Consider the following 22,433-nt stretch of genomic DNA (forward strand, 5'->3'; position numbering starts at 1 on the left):
AGGAGGGAGGAAGGGCTCACAGCTCTCCTTGGGGCCCTTCCGGTGCTGTGAACTCTGTCTGTCTCATGTCGGGCTCCCCAGGCTCATCCCGGGCCAGTTTCCTTCCCTGCCACCCCTCCTTGGGGGCAGGCTCCGTTTGGGATTTTCCCCTGCCTTGTCCCATACCCTTCTCCCCGCAACAATTCCATCTCTCCCTAGGAGATAGGCCGCACGAGTTCTGCAGCTTCCGCCTTCCTCCTGCCGTTTCTGGAGTGTTCGTTATGCCAGGGGTGAACTCCTTCAGCGGCCCCCCTGGAGGACAGGGATAGACGACAAACACGTAGATCATGTGCTAATATGCGTAGCTGGCACCTTCCTGGCACGTATTAAGTGCCAGCCCCTTTTTAAAAAATACTTATCTTTAACATTGTGGTTAAATACACAGAACGTAAAATTTATCATCTTCACCATTCTAAGTGTGCGGCTCGGCGGCATTAAGTACATTCACGCTGTTGTGCAAACTGCACCACCGTCCATCTCCAGAACACTTGCAACTTCCCAAGCTGACACCCTGTCCCCATTAAGAAACAACTCCCCATTTCCCTCTCTCCCCAGCCCCCGGCAACCACCATTGTCCTTCCCACCCGTGTGAGCGTGACCACTCTAGGTACCGTGCATTAGTGGAGTCATGCAGCGTTTGTCTGCGTGTGGCTGGTTTCTTTCACCAAGCATGATGTTTTCAAGGTTCATCCATGCTGTAGCATATCGCAGACTTTCCTTCCTTTTTAAGGCTGGATAATATTCCACTGTAGGGAATACCTACCCCACTGTGTTTGTCCATGCATCCATCAGTGGGCCCTTACGTCATTTCCTCCTTTTGGCTATTGTGAATAACATTGCTATGAGGCCAGCCACTTTAAAAAACATGTAAAACTCATTTAATTCTCCCAACGGCCCCGTGTGGAAGGTATTGCTTTTATTCCTCATTTTACGGGTGGGGAAACGGAGGCACAGAAGTTAAAAGACTTGCTCAAATCACACCAGCTACAAAGAGGCTGAGCCAGGCTTCTGCGTCCAGGCGGTGCAGCTCAAGAGCCTACGAGGTGCACCTGTGGCCCATACTGGCCTCTCACAGAGAACCAGGAGAGCGTGGGGCTGGTGCTGGGGGAAGTCCAGGAAGGCTTCCTGGAAGTGACTTTTGAGCTGGGTCTTAAGAGTGAGTTTTTCACTAATGTCTAACAGAGAGGAGAAGGGCTAGCCTTTTCCAGCAGAGGGAAAACCTTGTGTGATGTGACTAATAATACAAGGACCCATGCCCACACCACTGCCCCAGCAGTGGCACAAATAAGAACAGAGAAGATGCATGCTGCTGGTTATAGAGTCTCAGGAGATTCTCCACTCCCCATGCCTCCGCCCTACCATATTATGGGAATCAAGCGCCATCCTTGGCCAAGCCAGACTAGGAGACTAGGAGAGAAGCTTCCACAAAGACTCTGCAGGTTCCAAAAGCATATCAACTTCCCAATCTCCTCGCACCCCAAGACCCTAACACCCCGCACACTTGTGGGGGTGGAGCTGGAGGTGGTGGGTGGAGTGGGGGACGAGGAAGTAAAGACACGTGTCTTTCTTGCCCTAGTGCATTCTGGGCAAGTGGTGATCCTCAGGCTCCATCGGAAACACTGGCAAGTCCTGCCATCTTGCTACTCTATGCTAATTTCAAAAACCCCAAATCTCCTTTTCTTCCCTCAGAGCTCTGAAAAAGCCCAAGGTCAAGAGAAACAGTTGTTTACCACAGCATTTTAATTTGCTTATCTAGGAAGGAAGGAACAAAGGTTGGACATTCTGGTTACCTCAGCTTGAATCAGCTTAAACGCCAGCATAGAGGCCTTGGGAGAGTTTCCGTCGGCTACTGCCTCTCCTAGGAAATGGTATTGAGATTTAAAGTCGTGCACAGGCATGGAAGCAGGATCGGCCCAGGCATGTTTGGGGATCCACGTCTGCAGGATATGGGCTCTGAGCTCCCAGCACTTCCAGGCACACGATTGGGTGTGTTGTGTGTACAGTAAGTGTTTGAGGTGAGATCCAAATAGAATCCTAATAGAAAGGACCAAGGGTGGAGAAATAGGCTGTTTTGAAACAAAACAAAACCAGGGTGCCAAAGATTGTTAGTTGTCCTCCTGTGTCCATTGTACCCATCATTCCTTTCATAGTAATAGAATTTTTTAGTGGGCACATGGCTGCCAATCAAAGACTACATTTCCCAGCCTCCTTTGCAGCTAGGTGTGACCAAGCAAGTGAGTTCTGACCATAGGGATGTAAGCTGAGTATTCTGTGCCAGCTTCTGGAAACCTTTTCTAAGATGGGGCACACATGGACTCTTTGCTTTTTATTCTTCATCCTTTACTCCATCCTGCTACCTGGAACATGGATGCTGCCATCTTGGGCTATGAGGTCAAGGCCACACGTGGTGGAGAAACAAGGGAGAAAGAAATGGGGAACCTAATAATGTGTGGTGCTGCGTGAGCCCTGGACCTCTGTGAGAGACAAATAAAATCTGATTTTGTTTAAGGCAGTGACGTTATTGTTCTTCTTACTGTTACAATTTTGGCAGGAATACCACTTCTGTGGTATCGTGTCTCTTTCAGTGCATAAGGAGGGACATGATGTTGATCCGTCCCATTGCTGGTGATGGTGACTCTGATCACTTGGTTGATGTCATGTCGGCCAACTTTCTTTACTGTAAAGTGACAGTTTTCCCCCTTGTAATTCACAAATATCTTATGGAGAGGTACTTTGAGATTACATGTTTCTCCTCAAACTTTTACCCACTAGTTTCAGCATCCATTGGTGATTCTTGCCTGAATGAATGATCATTATGCTAGTTGTCAAATAGTGATTTGCTAATTCCATCACTCTTTCTACGTTTATTAGTTGACATTCAAATGTGAGGAAGAACTTCCTTCCCTCCCTCCCTCCCTCCCTCCCCCCCTTTCACCCTCTGCCTGGATAGCCCTGCTGCACAGACCTGCATAGCTGGCAAGACCCATCACCCTTGGCAGCCGGGAGGTCTCGTGTGCTTTGGGCTGAGTGAAAGGCCAGGGCTGTGGCTGTCTCATTTCATCTTGCTGGGGCCTGGCTGAGGCTGGGTCTTTCTTCCATTGCCGGTCTCACGTTGATGGCCGTGTAAAGTACAGATTGGGAGGTGGCCAATGAGGTGGGACAGTGTGGAGAATGTGTAGAGGAACTGCTCCTTCATATTGCCAAGGACAATGACCTGGAATGGATTCCTCGTCCTGACTTCTGGGAGTGGTGGCCAGATGGCTGGGAAGGACTGAGGGTCACATCATTAGAAGGACTTTCACAATGTCCTTCCAACCCAGCTGGTCCAGACATGTTGCACCTGGTCAGATCCATGCTCCCACCTCTGTTCTCTGGAGTCCCCTAACCTAGGTAAATGCCCAGTACTGCCTCTCAAGGAGCTTGAAGTTGGAGGGGGATCCATTTAGTCAGTCCTCATCCTGGAGCATCTTGGAGGAGGCAGCACATGAACTCAACTCTCACAGCACAATGCAGCAGGCCTGTTTCAAGGCCCGTACCGCGCCCGCTGGACCCTGCTGCCAGAGCGCCACAGGGCACCAGGCAGAAGCCAGGGACCCCGTAAACTCCTGTGGTCAGACTCACACAAATGCAGGAGCTCACAGACTCAAATGCCTAGAGCCACTGCTGTACAGTGATACGTCGGATTTTACACTTGTCACAGAACCCTGTGTTATGAGACAAAGCTGTCTAAATTGTCCCTCTGTTCCCCTTTCCTCCCTCCCTTCCTCTGGACCTCAGGGGCATAAAGTTAATTAATAATACGCCTTGGTTCATGACATCCTGTCAACATCGGTCCCTGAAAGGCCATCTTTTATTAAACTAATGAATTAATACAAATACTATAACAAATGCTTAAGAAACAAATGCTCTAATGACACCCAGAACATTGACAGTTACTTATTTGTACCCATGTGGTTCTCCCCTACCCTGTGCCCCTTCTTCCCCCTCCAGAAGCAACCACTGTTCTGAATCATGTGGTCTTCACTCCCTTGCTTTTTTACAAAAAGCTTTACTGAAGCATTATATCCCCACAAATTATGATTTTTGCTTTAAGTTGTTTTACATTTACACAAAGATATGCTGTATGCGGTCTTTTGGGACTTAACCTTTTTGCTCAATTCCATTGCTAAGCTCAGTGAGTAAGTGGTCTATTGAATTTCTGAGTAGGCGAAGAAATTACAGCTCATCACTGTGAGGCCAGTGTTCTTCTTGGCTAATGCTGGTTTTATGCTAGTCTGTGGCATGGAGAAATTCTATTTGATGGGTCCTGGGGTCATGCTCTGTAGCTCTGATTTATTTAGCAGCTCCATTTTATGGCCCTCGGAAAAGCATATTTTTCTTTGTAAATGATTATAGATATTTACAATGATTGGGTCCTTATTTCGATGACACCTGTATAAAATGCTTGGTGCTCAATTACTGGCAGTCTCATTATGGGACCGCAGGCACTAAGCGGGTGAGAGACCGGTCCTTTTATTTCAGCACCGAGTTCACAGAGTCCTGGGCCTCCTTGCCCCACGCGGTCCAGACCAGCCAAGGCCCTTTGGCCTCAGTGAGCCCAGGAGCCAGCTGTGGTGCTGTGGGTGGCCCTCTGGGGGCCACTTCACTGTGGGTTTACTCCTCCAGGAACAGGGAGGCACGCATTCTCCCCATTTCCCATCTTGGGCACTCAGGACTCAGCGTGGAGCAGTGGCTGGTTTTAGGCCACCCGGAGGTGGGACAAGCCCGAACCAGGAACCAGCCGGGAGCCCACGCCCGGCGCCTGGGCTGCCTCCCGCTCTCAGAAGCCAGTTTGAAGGACGCTCCTCCCCTTCTCCCCGCCCTCCCAGCCCACGGGCTCCCGGGAAGGGGAGGAGCTCTCCCGGCTCCGGTGACACCGTCACCACGGCAACGCGGCCATACTGGCCCCAACGGACCCGGGGCCTGGGCTGCGGCGGCGCGGCCTCGTGGGCAGAGCCGGCAGCATGGACAGTCTCTTCGTGGAGGAGGTGGCCGCCTCCCTGGTCCGGGAGTTCCTCAGCAGAAAGGTGGGTCGCGCCGCCTCCGCCGCTCGGGGCCGCTGCCCCAGGGTGAGGGCGCAGTCTGGGGGTGCCCCTGCCAGCTCCGCGCCGTCGCGGAGGGAGAGCCGCCCCCTGCCGCCCCCTGCCCGGGGGATGCCCGACGGGAGCGCCACTTTCTCGGGCCTGCCGAAACTACATTTCCCAGGAGTCATCGCTGGCCCCGCGCAGCGCCCGCCGGGCCGCCTGCCACGCCGGCCCGAGGCCGCCGCCCTGCGCAGGATTCCCGCGCCTCTGGTGGGGTCGCGGCACGGGGACTGGGCGCCGAGGCGGGGAGCTGGGGGCGGCCCGGGGCGGCCTCATCCCGGCCGGTTAAAGCACAGCCGCCTTGTCGTGGCCCGGAGCGCGGCGCGCAGGCCTGCCTGCCCGGCCCCGTCGCCCGTCCCGGCACCTCCACCCTACCGGGAAAGAAGGGCCCCCGAAGGGAACCCAGGGGGCCAAAACACGCTCCCAATAGTCGAACCCTTCAGTCGTGCCCCTCGGCAGTGGGGAGCTCAGGGGTTGCAGCCGTGGTTGTTTTGAACTTCCGTTGTTTTGCGCCGGGAGAGTTTTCGGAGTACTCAAAAGTTGGGGAGGTCCTTAGCAAGCCATCTGCGGTGGAAGTGGGGACACCGTGGGAAAGAGGTCGCTGGAGGTTACTGCGCAAGCCAGTGTACCCTATTCCATATTCTGACTCATTCTACACAGAGTGAGCGAGGGATTGGCCCTCGTGGTGTCGTGTTGAGCAGGGGCCACGGGCAGCTGTCTGGGTTAAACATATACACAAACAAAATCATTTTTTGAACGGAAAATTGGAAGGGCTTTGGAATCAGGTGGAGCGGTTCAAATACCGGCAACTGGTTAGCAGTGTGAGCTTGGGTCCGTTACTCACTGCCTCAGTTTCCTTATCCGGTAAACCGGACTATTAAGACCCACCCTTTGCAGATTTACGATGAGGATTAATAATGATATATGGGCAGTCCCCAAGCATCGTATCTGGCCCATAGTAGGTACCTGTATTCAGCATTGTCTTCACCCCCCCATCTCTCATGTGCATCTGTTTTGAAAGTGTCTTTTTTTGCTTTTTAAAATGTTTAAATGCAGCGTGGCTTCATTTTATCTGCTCTGTTTTTACGGCCAATTGACCTTCTGTCACCAAGTCCTGGCTGCACATTGGATGTCAGTGACATATCCTATGAGGCTGCCCACTATCATTTCTTTTAAGTCTGGACCACCAAGCAAAACTCTCAGAGCTTTCCTCATGCCTTGCCTTCCTTGAGGACAAATGAAATCCACAGTCCTCACCCGCTGTCTAAGGCTCCCCTGTAGCTTGACCCCAGCGTTGGTTCCAGCTTCTCCCACATGCCTTTCCCTGTTCCACCCACAGCCCACCCCAAGTCTCTTTCCTTCGGGAGGTCTTTTTGGATAACTCCAGTCGGAATACCTTACCTTGTCTGTGGCTTGCTCACTGGCGCTCACGTTATAGTTTATACGTCTGCCTGTCTCTCCCACTAGACCAGTCCACAGAGCTGACACCAGATCCGGAGGGAGCCTGGCCAGTGTCCGGTTCACAGGGCCTCCTTCCGATCCACAGAAACAACTCTTGTCAAGTTTGTCAATGACCTTTAACTTTCAGTCCTCACACTTCTTGGTCTAACATTGTGTTTGGCATGGCTGATTGTGTCCTGCTTCCTGGAAACTCATTCTGCTTGGCTTCTGGAGCCCACCTTCTGCTTTGCCTCCTCTAACTTCTCTGGTTCTTTGCTGGTCCCCCTCGTTTCCTGGAGCTGTGCATGCTGGGGGACTCCAAGACTCAATCTTCTCTTCTTTCCTTCACTTGCTATTTTCCAGGTGCCTCTGCCAGTCTACTGGATTCCAGTGCCATCAATGTGATGACAGTTCCCAAATGCCCAGCTCTGGCCCAGGTCTCTCCCAGAACTCTTACATTCTTTCCAACAGCCGATTTTACGTTTCCACTTGGGTATCCAATAAATATCTCAACATATCCAAAACCCAATTCCTGATTCCCTCTATGTCTTGCAGTTTTCCAATTTCGGTAGGCAGTATCACCATCTTTCTGGTTGCTTGGGCGAAAACCTTTGCAATCATTCCTGGCTTTTTTCCTTCATGTATACCCCACATCTGGTCCATTAGTACATCTGTTGGCTTTGCCAGCAGGGCACATAGAGCATGTAGCCACTTCTTTCCACTTCTGCTGCAGCCACCTGGTCCAAGCTGCTTCCATTTTTCACGTGAGTTGTTCAATAGCGTCCTAACTAGTTTCTGCTTAATCCCTCCAAAAATCCGTTCACAACCTAGCAGCCAGTGATCCTTTACAAGTACAAGTCAGTTCATGCTCCTCTTTTCACCCTGCCCCCACCCCACCATTTAACAAAAGTCAACAAGCCTTTCCTTTTCAGGCTCTGGGCAGCCTCTCTGACCTCATTTCCTGCCACTTTCCCCTGGTCACGCAGCTCTAGCTGCACAGGCCTCCTGTGACTGCCACAGGGCCTTTGCCCTTGCTATTCCTTGCTGAGAACACACTTCCCCCAAGTGTCTGCATGGCCTGCTCTCCTACCTCCCTCATGTCTCTGCTTTAATGTCAGCTAAAAAAGAGGTGCTTCCCCAACAGAATGTCAGCTCTGTGAAGGGGTAGGGTTTGTCTTATTCTCTTGGTATCTCCTGCATCTAGAACAGCCCACCACATAGTAGGTGCATAGGAAATGTTTGTTGAGTGATGAAGATTAAGTGGACCAGATGGGACTGAGGACTGGCTGCTTCCTGAGGGCATCCTTATCCACTACCCCAGTGGTTTTCAAATGTTGGTGTGTACCACAGTCCCAGTGAGTTTGTGAAGTGTGCCAAGACTTGCTGATCTGAGCTGTTGACAAATGTAAAGAGTTATCCAGCAGAGAGGGGCTCTCATGGTTTCAGCCTCACTCTGATTGGCAGGAAAGCCATGGGGAGATGCAGATGAAATGGGGGTGCTTGCTATAACCCCCCCTCCTTCCAGTTCATTCTCCCTAGAGCACCCAGGCATACCCCTGCCTTTCCCCCAACATATACACCCATTTCTTTGTGTTCCCCCCTCCCCAACACTTCCTTTTTATTCTCTTGGGTTCCAGGTTGTGTTCATACCTCTTTTTTCACAAATTCTTCTTCCCTCACTTCATGGCAGGCAGCAGGTTTTGTCTTGTTTTCCCATCAGTGGGAGCCTCTGTAAGATTGTGAACACAAAGCCTGGGGGAGAAGTTGAGGCCTGGCTCCCTTGTGGGTCTGGATCCATGAAGAGCAAGGGGCTCCCTTAGCGCCAGGCTGAGCTGTTTGGTGATCCATGTTTGGTGATCACCATGGCCCAGTGAGGTGGGCAGGCAGCAGCTTCTGTGGTTATTTTTCAAATGAAAAAGCCAGGCTCATGGGGGGAATAGCCCTTGCCATTGCCAGAGTGTGTCTTAGCTGGGCCTTCTGCCAGGTCAAGCTGGATGATGACAGTGGCCTCACTGGGAACTCAGCAAACGTTTACCACGTGCTTCCAGTGGGCCTCAGTCCTGGCTTTGCCGACTCACACGCCGGGATGGTCAGGACCCCCTGCTGTGGGATTCTCCTGTGTTACCTGGGCAAATCAACCCTTGCTCTCACCTGAGAAAGGAAAGGAATCATTATTGGCCTTTTGCTCATTTTTTTCCCTTTAGTTTATTTTTAAAGCTTCATATTCCGTGGCTCCAAATCTAGTGTCAAACCCAGGGCTCCAGCCTTGGGTGAGTCAGTGACCCGAACCTCCCTTTCCTTTTCTAGAAAATGGGCCAACACCTCCAATTTCAGCTCAGCCCATGGAGTTATTGTAAGATTCAGAATAATAATTGTGAAGCCGTCAAGTGTAAAGGTTATATAAAAATAAATTCTTAAGTCAGTTTTTGTCCTTGTGAGATCCTTGTGAGGAAGGCAGGATAGGCAGGATAGGAATGATCATAATGAACACCAACAGTCTTTTATTTATAACCATCATCAGAGAATGGAAGGTTTTGATTTAAAATGAAAATAATGATTCAGATTTCTTCCTGCAGGGCTTAAAGAGGACATGTGTGACCATGGACCAGGAACGCCCACGCTCTGACCTCAGCATAAACAGCAGGAATGATCTCCGCAAGGTTTTGCATCTTGAATTTCTCTACAAGGAGAACAAGGTACGTGCTTTGAAGGTGTGGTGTAATGTTCTGGAACTGAGCTTGGCAATGTCAGAGCCCTTATGGGCCCTGCCAAGCTGTCGGAGATGGGTGACAGGAGGCTCGCTGTGCCTGCTGCCAGGGAGAAACAGACCCGGCCAAGTGCTGACAAATCCCAAGTGTGAGTTGGGCTTCCAGGCTCAGTCAGGCCCCAGGCCGCCCCCGTGGGCATATTGCGCATGTGTGGCTGTGAAGCTCACTTTGAACCTGGGCCCTTAATGGTTATTCCCTGTGCTCCCTCCTCCCCTAGGAGGCTGTTTTTAGTCAGACTGTACTTAAGAATATAGAATTCAGTTCTACTAAAACTTTCCATTCCCTGCCTGTGTAAGATTTTCCTTCTTCAATTCTGAGTAATAGCTTATTTTTAAGTCTACTGTGACATTTAATTTAGGCAGAAATGGGGCTTGGGTTCAGCTAACCCTGGGGCATTGGAGTTGAGATAGTAAATGGTTGGGGGGTGAGGGTGGGGCTTCCCTGATCCCTCCGCCTCATCCACCCCCCACCACCTTGATTATAAGCCTCCATGGCACTCTGTAGTTTTCCTTTGTTGTGCTGCGCACACTTATGATAGAGTATGTATGTGTGGTTGTTTAATTAGCATCCACCTCCCCACTACCTTGGATGCAGCAGGAGGCCAGAGATTGGCATCTCTTTGTTCACTGTTGTATCCTCATACTTAACATGTTGCCTGAGGACATAGTAAATAGTCTATATGTGTTTGTGGATTATATGATTGGCTGGCTGACTGACTGAATGAAGCTGCAATTCTGGCATCATTGTTTTTTCTGCTATGAAGACAGAATCTTCTAATTTGATTGAAGAATGGGCTCTCCAGCAGATGTTGCCTTGTGGTAGGCCATAGCGTCAGAGTTGGAAAGAACCTAATGATCATGTAGTTTAGCATTTATCATAATTTTTTAAAGAGGCAATAAAATGATATTTCCTGCAGAAGTCCAAATATGTAAAGCAAAGAAGGGAAGCCCCATAGTTGAATTGGGGATGAAGAAGACTTACCTTCTTGGTCTTTGGCGCAGCCCCTCAGGACTAGGCTAAGCAGCTTTTAAACTACTGATAGAATGGGGGCCCCCACCTGGGGGAGCTGTGAGCCAGAGAAAAGTGGTTTGTCAAGGCCTCGCAGAGAGTTACAGGATAGGGGCGAGGCTAGAACCAGATCTTCTGATTCTCAGTCCTACTGTAGTAATGGTGGTCAAGCCTCCTGTAATTGTAATCCTTTACTCAAACGAAATGTTAGCAGATTGGGTTGGAATGGGGGGTGGCACCCCCCCAGCCCTCCAAGGCTGTTTCTGAGACACCTGGAGGAACCCCAGAACAGCTTGAAAACCACCCTCGTGTACGTCATAGCCCAGTGGGGAGCTCAGGCTGAGTTCCCCTCAGTAAAGTGAAGGATGGCGTCAACCTACGGGAACATTCAGGTTGCCAGAAGTCCCTATGCCCCACTTTGATGAGAAAAGGGCAGTGGCAGCCAGGTGCAGTCCTGGCATCGGCTTAGTAAAGACATCAGATCGATGCCCTTCGTCCTTGGTCCCAGGGTGACACCAGGGCCCCTCCTCCTCCTCCACATGTCCAGCTGGAGTCCTGTAGACCCGGGCAGCAGCTTTCCAGCGCATCTCCTTTTACTGCATCGTTTGTAAGGCAGGACTGTGGACTGTACATTTTAGAAAGATTTTTTTCCATAGAAAGTGAGAATAGGTAACAAGAAAATCAATTAACCATGCTGGTACAGTGGGAATTTTATGTAAATGCAACTTTACTTAATTTCCTGGAATCATCTTTGCCATTCAAGTGACTTTTACTTCTCCACTATAACATAGTCTCCCTAAGGTAATAATTATCTGAAGATACTTAAGATGTTTTCATTAGGTCTTGACAAGTACCCTGATTATTTGATTTATACAGTAGTTTTTAGTAGTTACTGAACAATGAATTGACCTTATATATTACAGAAAAATAGATTCATTAATCTATCTATTGCATAATGATTTTGACATTTGCACAAAGCTAGCCTGATTCTAGGAAAGCCCTGCAATTTAATGTTAATTCCAGTAACTTGTTTTTCCCTATTAAGGATACGATATATAAAAATGCCTATGAAAATTGAGGTTTTGAAAAATGGTGCCCAGATTCATATAAAGGCTGTGTCTGTTCTGAGCAGAGTGTTATGAAAAGCCATAAAGTATAATTCAGGTTATCTAGGCCTATAAATCTCTTGTATTGAGAAAAAGCAAGAAGGTCCAAATAAATTGTGTAACATCTCTCCCCTGATTCTTTTCCTTGTAAGTTTCATTTAGACTTAGACAAAATAGATTTTTTAGGTCCCATACTAAAAAAAGAAAGCTGTCTCCTGATTCTGACTGCCTGATAAATCTGTTGCTGTTGGTCAGAACCCATTTGGCTGTGGATGTTGGTGGTCGAGTTCTGCTGCACAGATCAGGGGGATAGGAAGGGGAAAGCCTGGATGTGCCTGAGGGTCCTCTCTGCGCCAGGTCCTTCGTCAGGCGCTTTATTGCTCTGACTGCAGACTTACCAAATGCCCCATGTCTGACCACACTTCCCAGCAGCTTGGTGTCCCTGAACAAGTGGAGTGGGGACTGACATGGTTACATGGCCTAAGGTCAGCCTGTGGATTGCTGCTTGGATAGCTATGTTTGTCCAAATTACTTAGGGGACTTTTAAGAGAAATCAGCACTCCGATCTTTGCAATTCTGGCTTAATAAGACACAGTAGGGCCTGGGAATATATATTTTTAAAAACCTCCAAAGATGATATTTGGCATAGTCAGGGTTGGGAAATACTGATGTCATTTCTTTCTTTTCTTTTCTTCCTTTCTTTTCTTCCTTTCTTTCTTTCTTTCTTTCTTTCTTTCTAGAGAGAGAAAGAGAACGAGAGTGCGCAAGTGCAAGCGGGGGCAGAGGGAGAAGGAGAGAGAGCATCCTAAGCAGGTTCCACACTCAGCATGGAGCCTGACTCAGGGCTTGATCTCGTGACCCTGAGATCATGACCTGAGCTGAAATCAAGAGTCGAACGCTTAACTGACTGAGCCACCTAGGCGCCCCTGATGTCATTCATTTCTAAAACCAACTACTAAAGAGTTTCAGTTTTTTTTAAGATTCGGGTGTAGATTGAGTCAGTCCTGACGGCCTCTCTGTGTTCTTTGCAATAACCTTTTGTGGCTCTGTCCCTGCAGGCCCCAGTGTCCAGTGGTAAATGCAGAGTATACAACCTAAGGGAATACTCAGGTCCCACATGTTTATTATCTTGTAGAGTTAATGATCCCTAAAGATTTAATTTTTTTTTTAAATGAACAGGTATATACTTTCTAGAGTTATTCCTAGGAGAAAAACCAAGAGGAAATTTGCTTGGGTATTTTTCTGTTTTGTTACAGTTGCTTATTAAATCGCTTGACTCATGCATTGGATGTTCATTCTTTTAGGGTAGAGGTTTTTGTCTTCATCTCTGTGTTATAACATAATGCCTTACATATGACAGGCTATCACTGGACATTTGCTGAAAGAGTGTATGAATGAATGAGAAGCTGATAAACTATGTCAAAGAATTGGAATAGCCATGTTTTCCACCCTTCCCCTGAAGTTGTCCATATGGTTAATGATTTTTGTTTTCTTCCAATGATAGGCAAAGGAAAATCCTCTAAAAACAAACCTTGAACTCATTACCAGATATTTTCTGGATCACTTTGGAAATACTACTAACAATTTCACTCAAGAAACACCAATCCCTGCACTCTCAATTCCAAAGAAAAATAACAAATTACCATCAAGATGCTCAGAGACCATGCTGGTAAATATATACGACCTTGCAGATGAAGATGCAGGATGGAGAACATCATTGTCTGAAACAAGCAAAGCCAGGTATCTCTTCTTATATTTACACTGTGGATTAGTTTCCTATCACTGCCATGACCAATGGCTGTAAACTGAGGGGCTGTAATAGTCAGGGTTTTCCAGAAAAACAGAACCAATAGGATGTGTGTGTGTGTGTGTGTGTGTGTGTGTGAATACATGTAAATATATATGCAAATATTATATGTATTTATACACATATATCTTACTGGTTTTATATTTCCTATATAAAGAGAATTATTAATTTTTTTTACTTCCTTTTTTTTTTTTAAGTAGGCTCTATGCGCAGTGTGGAGCCCAATGTGGGGCTCGAGCTCACAACCCTGAGATTAAGACCTGAGCTGAAATCAAGAGTTGTTTGCTTAACTGATTACGCCACCCAGGTGCCCCTATAAAGAGATTTATTTTAAGGACTTGGCTCACATGATTGGTGGGAGCTGGCAAGTCTGAAATCTGTAGGGCAGACTGGCATGTTGGAAACTCAGGCAGTATTCTGTGTTATAGTCTTGAAGCAGAATTCTCTGGGAAACCTGTTTTTGCTCTTAGGGCCTTCTACTGATAGAATGGGACCACCCATATTATCTAGGGTAATCTTTTTTACTTCAAGTCAACTGATTGTAGATGTTAATCATATCTACAAACTATAGAAATGATCCCTGAAAGTATAGTCTTGATGTTAATCATATCTAAAGAATACCTTCAGGGAAGCATCTAGGCTAGTATTTGTCCAAACAACTAGGCAACATAGCCTAGCAAAGTTGACATATAAAATTTAACCATCACTGTGTCTTTTTTTTTGTACCTATTTTTTATTGTTATGTTAATCACTGTACATTACATCATTAGTTTTTTTTTTTAAGATTTTTATTTATTTATTTGACAGAGAGAGATACAGCGAGAGAGGGAACACAAGCAGGGGGAGTGGGAGAGGGAGAAGCAGACTCCCCGCTGAGCAGGGAGCCCGATGTGGGACTCGATCCCAGGACCCTGGGATCATGACCTGAGCTGAAGGCAGAGGCTTAACGACTGAGCCACCCAGGCGCCCCACATCATTAGTTTTTGATGTAGTGTTCCATGATTCATTGTTTGTGCATAACACCCAGTGCTCCATGCAGAACGTGCCCTCTTTAATACCAATCACCAGGCTAAGCCATCCTCCCACCCCCCTCCCCTCTAGAACCCTCAGTTTGTTTTTCAGAGTCCATTGTCTCTCATGGTTCATCTCCCCCTCCGATTTCCCCCCCCTTCATTCTTCCCCTCCTGCTACATTCTTCTTCTTCTTTTTTTTTTTCTTAACGTATATTGCATTATTTGTTTCAGAGGTACAGATCTGTGATTCAACAGTCTTGCACAATTCACAGCGCTCACCATACCACATACCCTCCCCAGTGTCCATCACCCAGCCACCCCATCCCTCCCACCCCACCCCTCACTCCAGCAACCCTCAGTTTGTTTCCTGAGATTAAGAATTCCTCATATCAGACCATCACTGTGTCTTAAAGCAACATAAATTTGTTATCTTTCGGTTCCGAGGTCAGAAGTTCAAATTTGGTCTCATTGGGTTAACAGCAAGGTGTCAGTAGGGCTTATTCCTTCTAGAGCCTTTTGGGGGAGAATCTGTTTCCTTTCCTTCTTTGGCTTCTAGTGGCTGCCTACATTCCTTGGCTTGTGGCCGCTTCCTCTGTCTTCAGAGCACATCCCTCCAGCCTCTGTTTCTGTCATCGTGTCTCCTACTCCTGACTCTGATCTCCTGCCTCCCTGTCACAAGGAGCCTTGTGACTCTAATGGGCCCTCCCAGATAATTGAGGGTCATCTCCCCACCTCAAAACCTTAACACATGTGCAAAGTCCCTTTACGCCACATAAGGGAACATTCCCAGGTTCCAGGATCTGGACATCTTTGGGGAGCCATTATTCAGCCCCCACATTGTGTGCTTTCAAATTCCCTGTTGGGCAGCACTGTTCCTTTCCTCCAGAGGCCTTGGAAATGGAGGAGGATGTGAAGGAGGATGCTTATGATTTAAATGTTTAATGTTTGTCAGCATCAGGGGCTTGCTTTGTTTGCATTTTCTTAAAAAACGGGTATAGAATTCTAAAAGCAACGCTGTAGAGATGGAAACATCTGAAAAATAAGGCCTTTTGGAACTCGTAGGAAGAAAATGAATTGCCATTCTTGATTGAACCTCCATTATTTGGAAAGCAGTTACGTTAAATTACAACCTTAATATGCCGCCTGTAGTCACTCGAGAGTCTAACTCCCTGGGGCTAGGTGTTTCCTTCCGGCTCTGTTGAGAAGCCTTTTCTTTCCTGAGGGTAGCCAAGGTGTAGGGTCTGGGCCTTGAGCTGCCCAAGGATGAGGACCATTAAATACATTAACTCAAGGCTTAAGATGTGAAGGTGAATCAGGGTGGTGTGGAGGAAGATGGTTCTTTCTTCATAGGCACTTACTGCCTGGCTGGGAAAATAAATATTTCTGAGGCGATAAAGAACCAGCAGAAGAAGTAGTGGAGGCTCCCGAGTGCCACCCAGTTGCCCAAGCTACAAACTTGGGTGTTCTCCTTGACCTCTCCTGCTCTATCATTTTTGCCTCTGTGAGTCCTTAATGACACTAGACCCTTTCCTGCTTTCTCTGCCCTGAGAGCAGTGCCTCAGTTCCTACCCTCCCCTCTTGCCCGGCCTAGCTCCCACAGGCTCTTCCTTGGTTTCCAGGCCTCTGGTCATCTGCTCCAATCCCCCCTCCACCTAAGATAGTGGGAGCTTCCCACAGACAAGTCAGGCCCATGTTGCTCCCCTATGGAAAGGCCTTCAAACGCTTTCCCATGGCTTCCAGGGTAAAATCCAAACTCCTAAGGATAGCCTGCAAAGCTCTTTCCGTGATCAGCCTGCATGGCTCACCTGGGCCGGGCCTGCTTTTACAGGCCTCTGTGCTAGTGCCTGGGGCATTCTGGTTATCTCCTGCCCACTCCTTCCTCCAGACTCAGTGCTGCCTTCTCTGCAAGTCCCCGATTTCCCCAAGCTGGTTCGGGCCCCTTCCTCTGCGGGCTCTGACCCCCGTCACAGCACACCCATGACCGCTTCTCACATGTGTGACCCAGTGCTTGGTAATCAGCAGCGTGACACAGAGCAGCGGTCAACGCCCTTTAGGCCGGAGTCTAATGGTAGAAAACCTGCCAGCCCGTGTCAGAGGAGCACTGGGCTCTGGCTGATCCATTGCAGATCATAGGTAAGAGTCCTCTTTATCTAGGTCTCTTGCTCCTTCTTGTCATTCCTCCTTGCTTGCCTCACTGTGTCTCATCTTCTTTTGTTCTCTCTTTCTCTTTCCCCTACACACACACACACACACACACACACACACACACACAATCTCTCTCTCTTACTCTTTTAATGCCAAGCAACCCAAGAAGAGAAGCCATCGGCATGCCCAATTTAGCTGAACCTTAACTGAACAGTTGGGGAACACAAAGTTTGCCACACGTCTCCATCTACTAATGTCAATGATGCGCAGTAAGGCTGGGCTCCATGTAGCTCAGGGCTGTATTGAAGGGCTATGGTTTTCTGTAATCACTTGGGTCTGGGACAAGGATGCTCTTTATATTTGAGGATACAAAATATTTAAGGATATTTGAGGAATCCTATCATGGGTCATCAATTTTGATTTTGTTTCTTGCTTCCTGGTCTTATTTTATAGGTCAGACTTGCCCTGATATGAAAGTATTTTCTATTCTTTACCTTTAATGATAAAGCACTGGCTGGTTAGAATCATCGCAGATTTATGAATGGGCTTGCTATGAGTGCCTGTTGAATGTGGGATTTATTATCATTGTTAGCTAGTGGGGAGTCTTTTTTTTTTTTTTTTTAAGATTTTATTTTTTTGACAGAAAGAGCACAAGCAGAGGGAGAGAGAGGGAGAAGCAGATTCCCTGCTGAGCAAGGAGCCCGATGTGGGACTCGATCCCAGGACCCTGGGATCATGACCTGGGCCGAAGGCAGCCGCTTAACCGACTGAGCCACCCAGGCGTCCCGTGGGGAATCTGTTTTAATGGAAATATCCCTTTTTTGTAGGCATGACAATCTTGATGGGGATTTACTTGGTAACTTCGTATCATCCAAAAGGCCCCCCTACAAAAGTAAGCCGACCCAGGCTATCCCAGGTGAAAGCCCCGCCGTGGCCCCTGCGTGGGAGAAGATGGACAAGCTTCAGTCGTCAGAGCTTTCCTTGGACATGAAGAGGATGGGCGAGAAGATGAGGCCAAAGTCTGGCCTGATTGTCCGAGGCATGATTACCGGGCCCATGGCCAGTTCCCCGCAGGTAGGTTGCTGCTCTCACAGCTATGGTGAGAGCAGAAAGTGAAAACCCGGCAGGGCTTAAGGCGTTTATTTGAGGGTACCCCACAAGGCAGTCCAAGAAGGGGTCATCTGTGTGTTCGGATGGGAGGAACACCTGCCTGTATTTTCTTTGGTTGTACTGTCAACTCTCTGTGGGATCACGGGCAGGCCTCATCTCCTTTCCTGCCCTCAGTTTACGCATCAGGTCAACGAGGTGGATGCCATGGCTTTATCTTCCTTTGCTGAGTGAGAACACATCTACCAGTTTTCCCTTTGCCATTCAGGAGTTGGGGCAAGCCATCCAAGTCTAGAGAACATCTTTTTTATTTTTATTATTTTTAAAAATCTTTTTTATTTTTTAGAACATAGTAAAAAGGGAAAAAGAAATCCCAGTCTTTATGGTTTCATTTGCTTTGCTTTAAAAAGAAAGTCTAATATGTCCCATCATTGTTTCATAGTCTTCCTTAAGGAGGGGCTCTGGTAGGGTCCCATCAGGTGGGGGGGCTGAACCAAACGAGAGAATGAATGTAAAAGGAGTTTGTAAAACCACAAAGAAACAGGAAAACAAAGGAAAATCAAACACCAAACTCACAGTGTGGTATTAATCCAGTGAGAGAGCCTGAGCAAACCCATATAGGTCATGTGTGTCCGCGGCGGGTCACCCATCTTCTGGGCTGCATGGCTGGATGTGGACCGTGGCTCTGGAGGCCAGCGCTGTTCTCCCAATTGGAATCAGGACAGAAAGAAGCCAACTGTCTCCCTGCCTCTGCCTACATCATGTGGGCGGGGGGTGGGGGGATGGGTTTGGTCCTTTGGAAAATAATGGTTTACTGAGTTATCTGAGTTACTGAGATCTTCTGAGTGTTGACATTTCACTATAAACAATAAACCCACATCAAAAAAGTCACATTTCTTGATGTTACCATCCAACTCGCTGGAAAAGTGTTTAGGTGTTGAAAAGCCATCAGGCTCCCAGTGGCTGAGGCAAGTTTCCCCAGATTTTAATTTTTACCTGACAATTTATATTTTATCACTGACAGTCCATTAGTTGTTTCCCTTGAAACGACAGGCTCAGCTTATTTCCAAGAAAATGCCTGCTGAATACCTAAGTCTGAATAACCACAGTTCGTCTGTCAGTTGTTCCATGGAAAAAACTAGCAAGTTCAATTCACAGCTCCGATGGTTGTGCAAGTGCTGTTCCTTGAGACAGCTGTCATCCTCTGCATCGGGCAGAGTGCTTATGGATAGCTTCCATTTTGCCACATGGACTGTTAAAGAGATGTGTGCCGTACGGTTGAGATTGAATATAATTAATACTTTTTATGCTTCAGCATGGACAGTCTTTTTTCTTTTTTAAAATTTTATTTATTTATTTATTTGAGAGAGAGAGAGAGGGAGAGCATGAGCAGGGGGGAGGGGCAGAGAGAAGGAGAGAATCTCGAGCAGACCCCACCCTCAGTGTGGAGGCGACCTCACCACCCTGAGATCATGACCCGAGCTGAAATCAAGGGCCGGGTGCTTAGCGGACCGAGCCGCCCAGGTGCCCCCAGCGTGGATATTCTTAGGTGAAATTAGCATTTTACTTATTTATTTTTATTGCAAGTGGTGGCAAATACCTCCAGCACTAGCTGGTAAAGTTTGGTGCCACTGTCCTGATTTGTGCTCCAGGCCAGCAATTTTTCCCACCCAGTTCATTTGTATCATCACTGCAAATGTCAACACAGGGAAAAGGGCAAATCATGTCATATTATTATGATGAAAATAGGTTTGAGCTCCCTAAAAGGATTTGGGGACCCTTAAGGCCAGGCAGACCACACTTTGAGAACTGGTGGACCAGATGAATGCCAGGGTCCTGTCCTACAATGACATCCAATCAATCACATCCGTGTAGTTGAGAGCCCCTTCACAATTGAGGTGTGAGGCAGATGACCTGGATCTGCTTTACTGCTGGAAGATTGTCCCAAACTTCTAGAAGGAGGAGTGATTGCCTTGGGAGGTGTATTTTTCCCTTGGGGTATCCGAATCCTGTGAAGGGCATTGAAAGATAGGATAGGCTGTCGTAGAATTTCCCCAGGTTTTCTAGAAAGTGTTTTATGGGTCTTTGAGTACCTTGGCCATACTTCCTTGTTTGCTCAAGAGAAAAAAGCAAACTTTGCTAGGTATTTCATCATTTCGCTATTAGATCAGTTCTGCCCTTTTAAAGGATGAGTAAGAGTTTGGGTTCCCTGCCTTTGGCCAGAAGTTTGGCTCTCCTTGGGAATGGTGACTAACATTTTCTTCACTGTGTGGCAGGGGAGGCCCTGGTGGCTTTTGGAGGTTTGTGGTGCCTAGTAATTTCCAGTAGGCAAGAATACTACAGAATTAGCTGTTTCTATTCCAGCTCAGGCTTTACCATTTGGTTCAGGATTATTTCTGGAAATGCCGAGAGATCCCAAATTTTAAACCCAGGAAAAGCCTCACAGGTCTATTTTTGTCCCCTCTACCTCCACTCCCTGACCCTAGGTTGGTAAACAACTTGAGTTCCCATTTTATCAGTTAATCATTGATAGTAAGAGAGGAAATTTCAGTTGACTCCTTTGGAATTCCTTCAAACACTAAGTAAGCCTTGAGTGCTTACTAGGGGTAGGTCACTGAGCTGGGAGCTCGGTGGACACCAGAGATAAATGAAGACTGGCCTCTGCCATTGCTGGTCTGTTAGCAGGAGGGGGGAAGGCCCTGTGTGAGCGGGGACTGGGAGAAGCTGTGGAGTGGTGGCAGATACCGGCTGACCGCCCTGATGGGTCCGGCTAATGCCACCGTCTTGTGCAAGATAGATGCTACAGGTCCCCAAGCCCTCATCCACCCTTTGGGCCACATGTGTTTTGGAATTGAGAATTTCTTTATTATCAGAAAAGCAACACTGTGCACAAACCACATAACCACCTGCAGTCAGGTTTGGGGTAGCACCCCATAAGCAAAAAGGACTGTGAGCAACCTCATAGCAGTTAAAAAGAATTTGCCATAGGATTCCAAAAGAAACTTGTTTTGGGAGGTTTTAGAAAGTACAGACGGTGGATTGTGGGCTGGTTATATTACAAGTGAGGGCAGGGCAGGACAGAGAAACTAATAATTTGGCGTAGGGGATATGGCTGGTGGGCGGGGGTGTAGGCAGTAGAAGGCAGGCCTGAGCCTGGAGCTTCCCCTGCTGCTGGAAGGTGCTCTCTTTAAGGGGTGAGGGAGAAGGGCTGAGCACGCTCCTGGGCTTATGCAGGTGGAGCACAGTGAAAGCATTACAGAGCGGGGAGCCTGCGAGTACCTCCCCAAACAGTAGGCAGGGTTTTAAGAGGAGTTGGGGATGGATGGTGAATGACGTTCCTGGGAGAGGGAACATCGTGGGCAAATGCCTGTAGTGGGATGGAGTATTTCCTCACCTCCCTTGGAGGAGATCCTTACTGCCCTTGTGCTCGCCCCTTCTAGGATTCCCTCCGCAAACGCTCCCTGAGGCGGTCCCCGGCCTTGAGCAGCACGACCCAGGCCCCCGAGGAAGAGAGCTGGAAAGTGCCTGGGCTCTCCACCCGTGCCCCAGCCTGTCCCACGGCCCAGGAGGGCCTGGCTTCCGGCACTGGCTCCCCTTCCAGGAGCCCCCTGGGCCTGCTCAGTGAGCTGACCTCAGAAAAGCGGAGAACCATGCCCGGCAGCCCCCCTCACTTGTCCGGCAAAGGGCTGCTGCAGAGGGCGAGCAGCAGGTGGCGAGATCTCGCAGAGGATAGCCCGGCTGTGGACAGCAGCCCCGAGGCCAACGGGACGCCCTTGAAGTTCTCCTTGCCAGGTGGGAGTTCCAGGCCGGCCCAGGAGAGGTTGGAAAGGACGTTCACGAGGCAGGGGAGCCAGCCCCTGCCCCTCAGGTGAGCATGCTGTGCTGAGGTGATGGCCCAGGCCCCGAGAGCAAGCCTGTGAAGCGGAGAAGGTGGGTATGGTCCCTCCACCAGGGAGCAAACAGCCCAGAGCGCACCCACACAGGAAACTCCAGGGAAGGTTTCCTTGGTCCTTCATTCTTCTCAAAGTCAAGAAGGCTTTGGCAGATGGTTCCCAGACCGGCCTGCAGCAACATGGCCAGGCTGACGTGGTGTGAGAGGCATTTCCTGTGGGGGACCCCAGATGTGGTGACACATCAGCGTCCACAAGCCTCTTCTGGGGCATTTCTTCCCCCCCCCATCCTTTTATGCTTTCACAGTAGGTCTTGATGATTCCTATGTTGATTTATTTTTCACTGGTAAACCAACCTTACATTCCAGGAATAAATCTTACTTGGATATATTATCTTTTTATATATTGTTTGATTCAATTTATTCATGTTTGTATGTAAATACAATAGAATTGTCTCTAAATTCCTGAAGGGGATTGGTTGGCAAATTTCCTTTCTTGCAACAGCCTCACGAGATTGTGGGATCTAGAATACGCTAGCAGGGGTGCCCCTTTTTTCTCTTCTCTTCAAGAGTTAGGCACTTGGGCGCTGGTGGTATGTGGCAAGCTAAGTAGATACAGTCCGTGAACTCCCTTGGTGACCCTAGGGAAGCTGGGCCTACTCTGCTTAACACATTTCGTGGCTACGTTATCTGATGCATATACATGTAGAATTTTTAATATCTTCGGGATGGATAGACTTTTCTATCGTTATGAAATCTCTATCTCTAGTAATGCTTACTGCCTTTGTGTCTATTTAGGTAGAGCAACCCCGGCCTTCCATTGATTATAGTATATCTATGGGATGTCTTTTTCCATTTTTTTATTGTATCCATTCTGTAGCCTTTTACTTAGGGGTTCCAACCAAAATCCTGTGGGGTTAGCCAGGATCCTTCCCTCTTTTTAAGAAAATTGTAATTTATTCAAACTGAACACACACACACACACACG

The 22,433-nt window shown here is 48.1% G+C and overlaps 1 protein-coding gene across 1 annotated transcript; it reads left to right on the top strand.

The window, feature by feature from the left end:
- The first annotated feature begins 4,906 nt into the window (after positions 1–4,906).
- LOC144379581 (putative ubiquitin carboxyl-terminal hydrolase MINDY-4) lies at positions 4,907–21,839 on the top strand. The gene is made up of 5 exons (XM_078059425.1): positions 4,907–5,105; positions 9,179–9,298; positions 12,989–13,224; positions 17,277–17,523; positions 20,997–21,839. The coding sequence occupies exons 1-5, from the start codon at positions 5,043–5,045 to the stop codon at positions 21,426–21,428; spliced, it is 1,098 nt and encodes a 365-aa protein (XP_077915551.1). The 5' UTR covers positions 4,907–5,042; the 3' UTR covers positions 21,429–21,839.
- The last annotated feature ends 594 nt before the right edge of the window (positions 21,840–22,433 follow it).

This window comes from Halichoerus grypus, chromosome 12 (assembly GCF_964656455.1).
Source record: "Halichoerus grypus chromosome 12, mHalGry1.hap1.1, whole genome shotgun sequence".
In the NCBI taxonomy this organism is placed as follows: Eukaryota; Metazoa; Chordata; class Mammalia; order Carnivora; family Phocidae; genus Halichoerus; species Halichoerus grypus.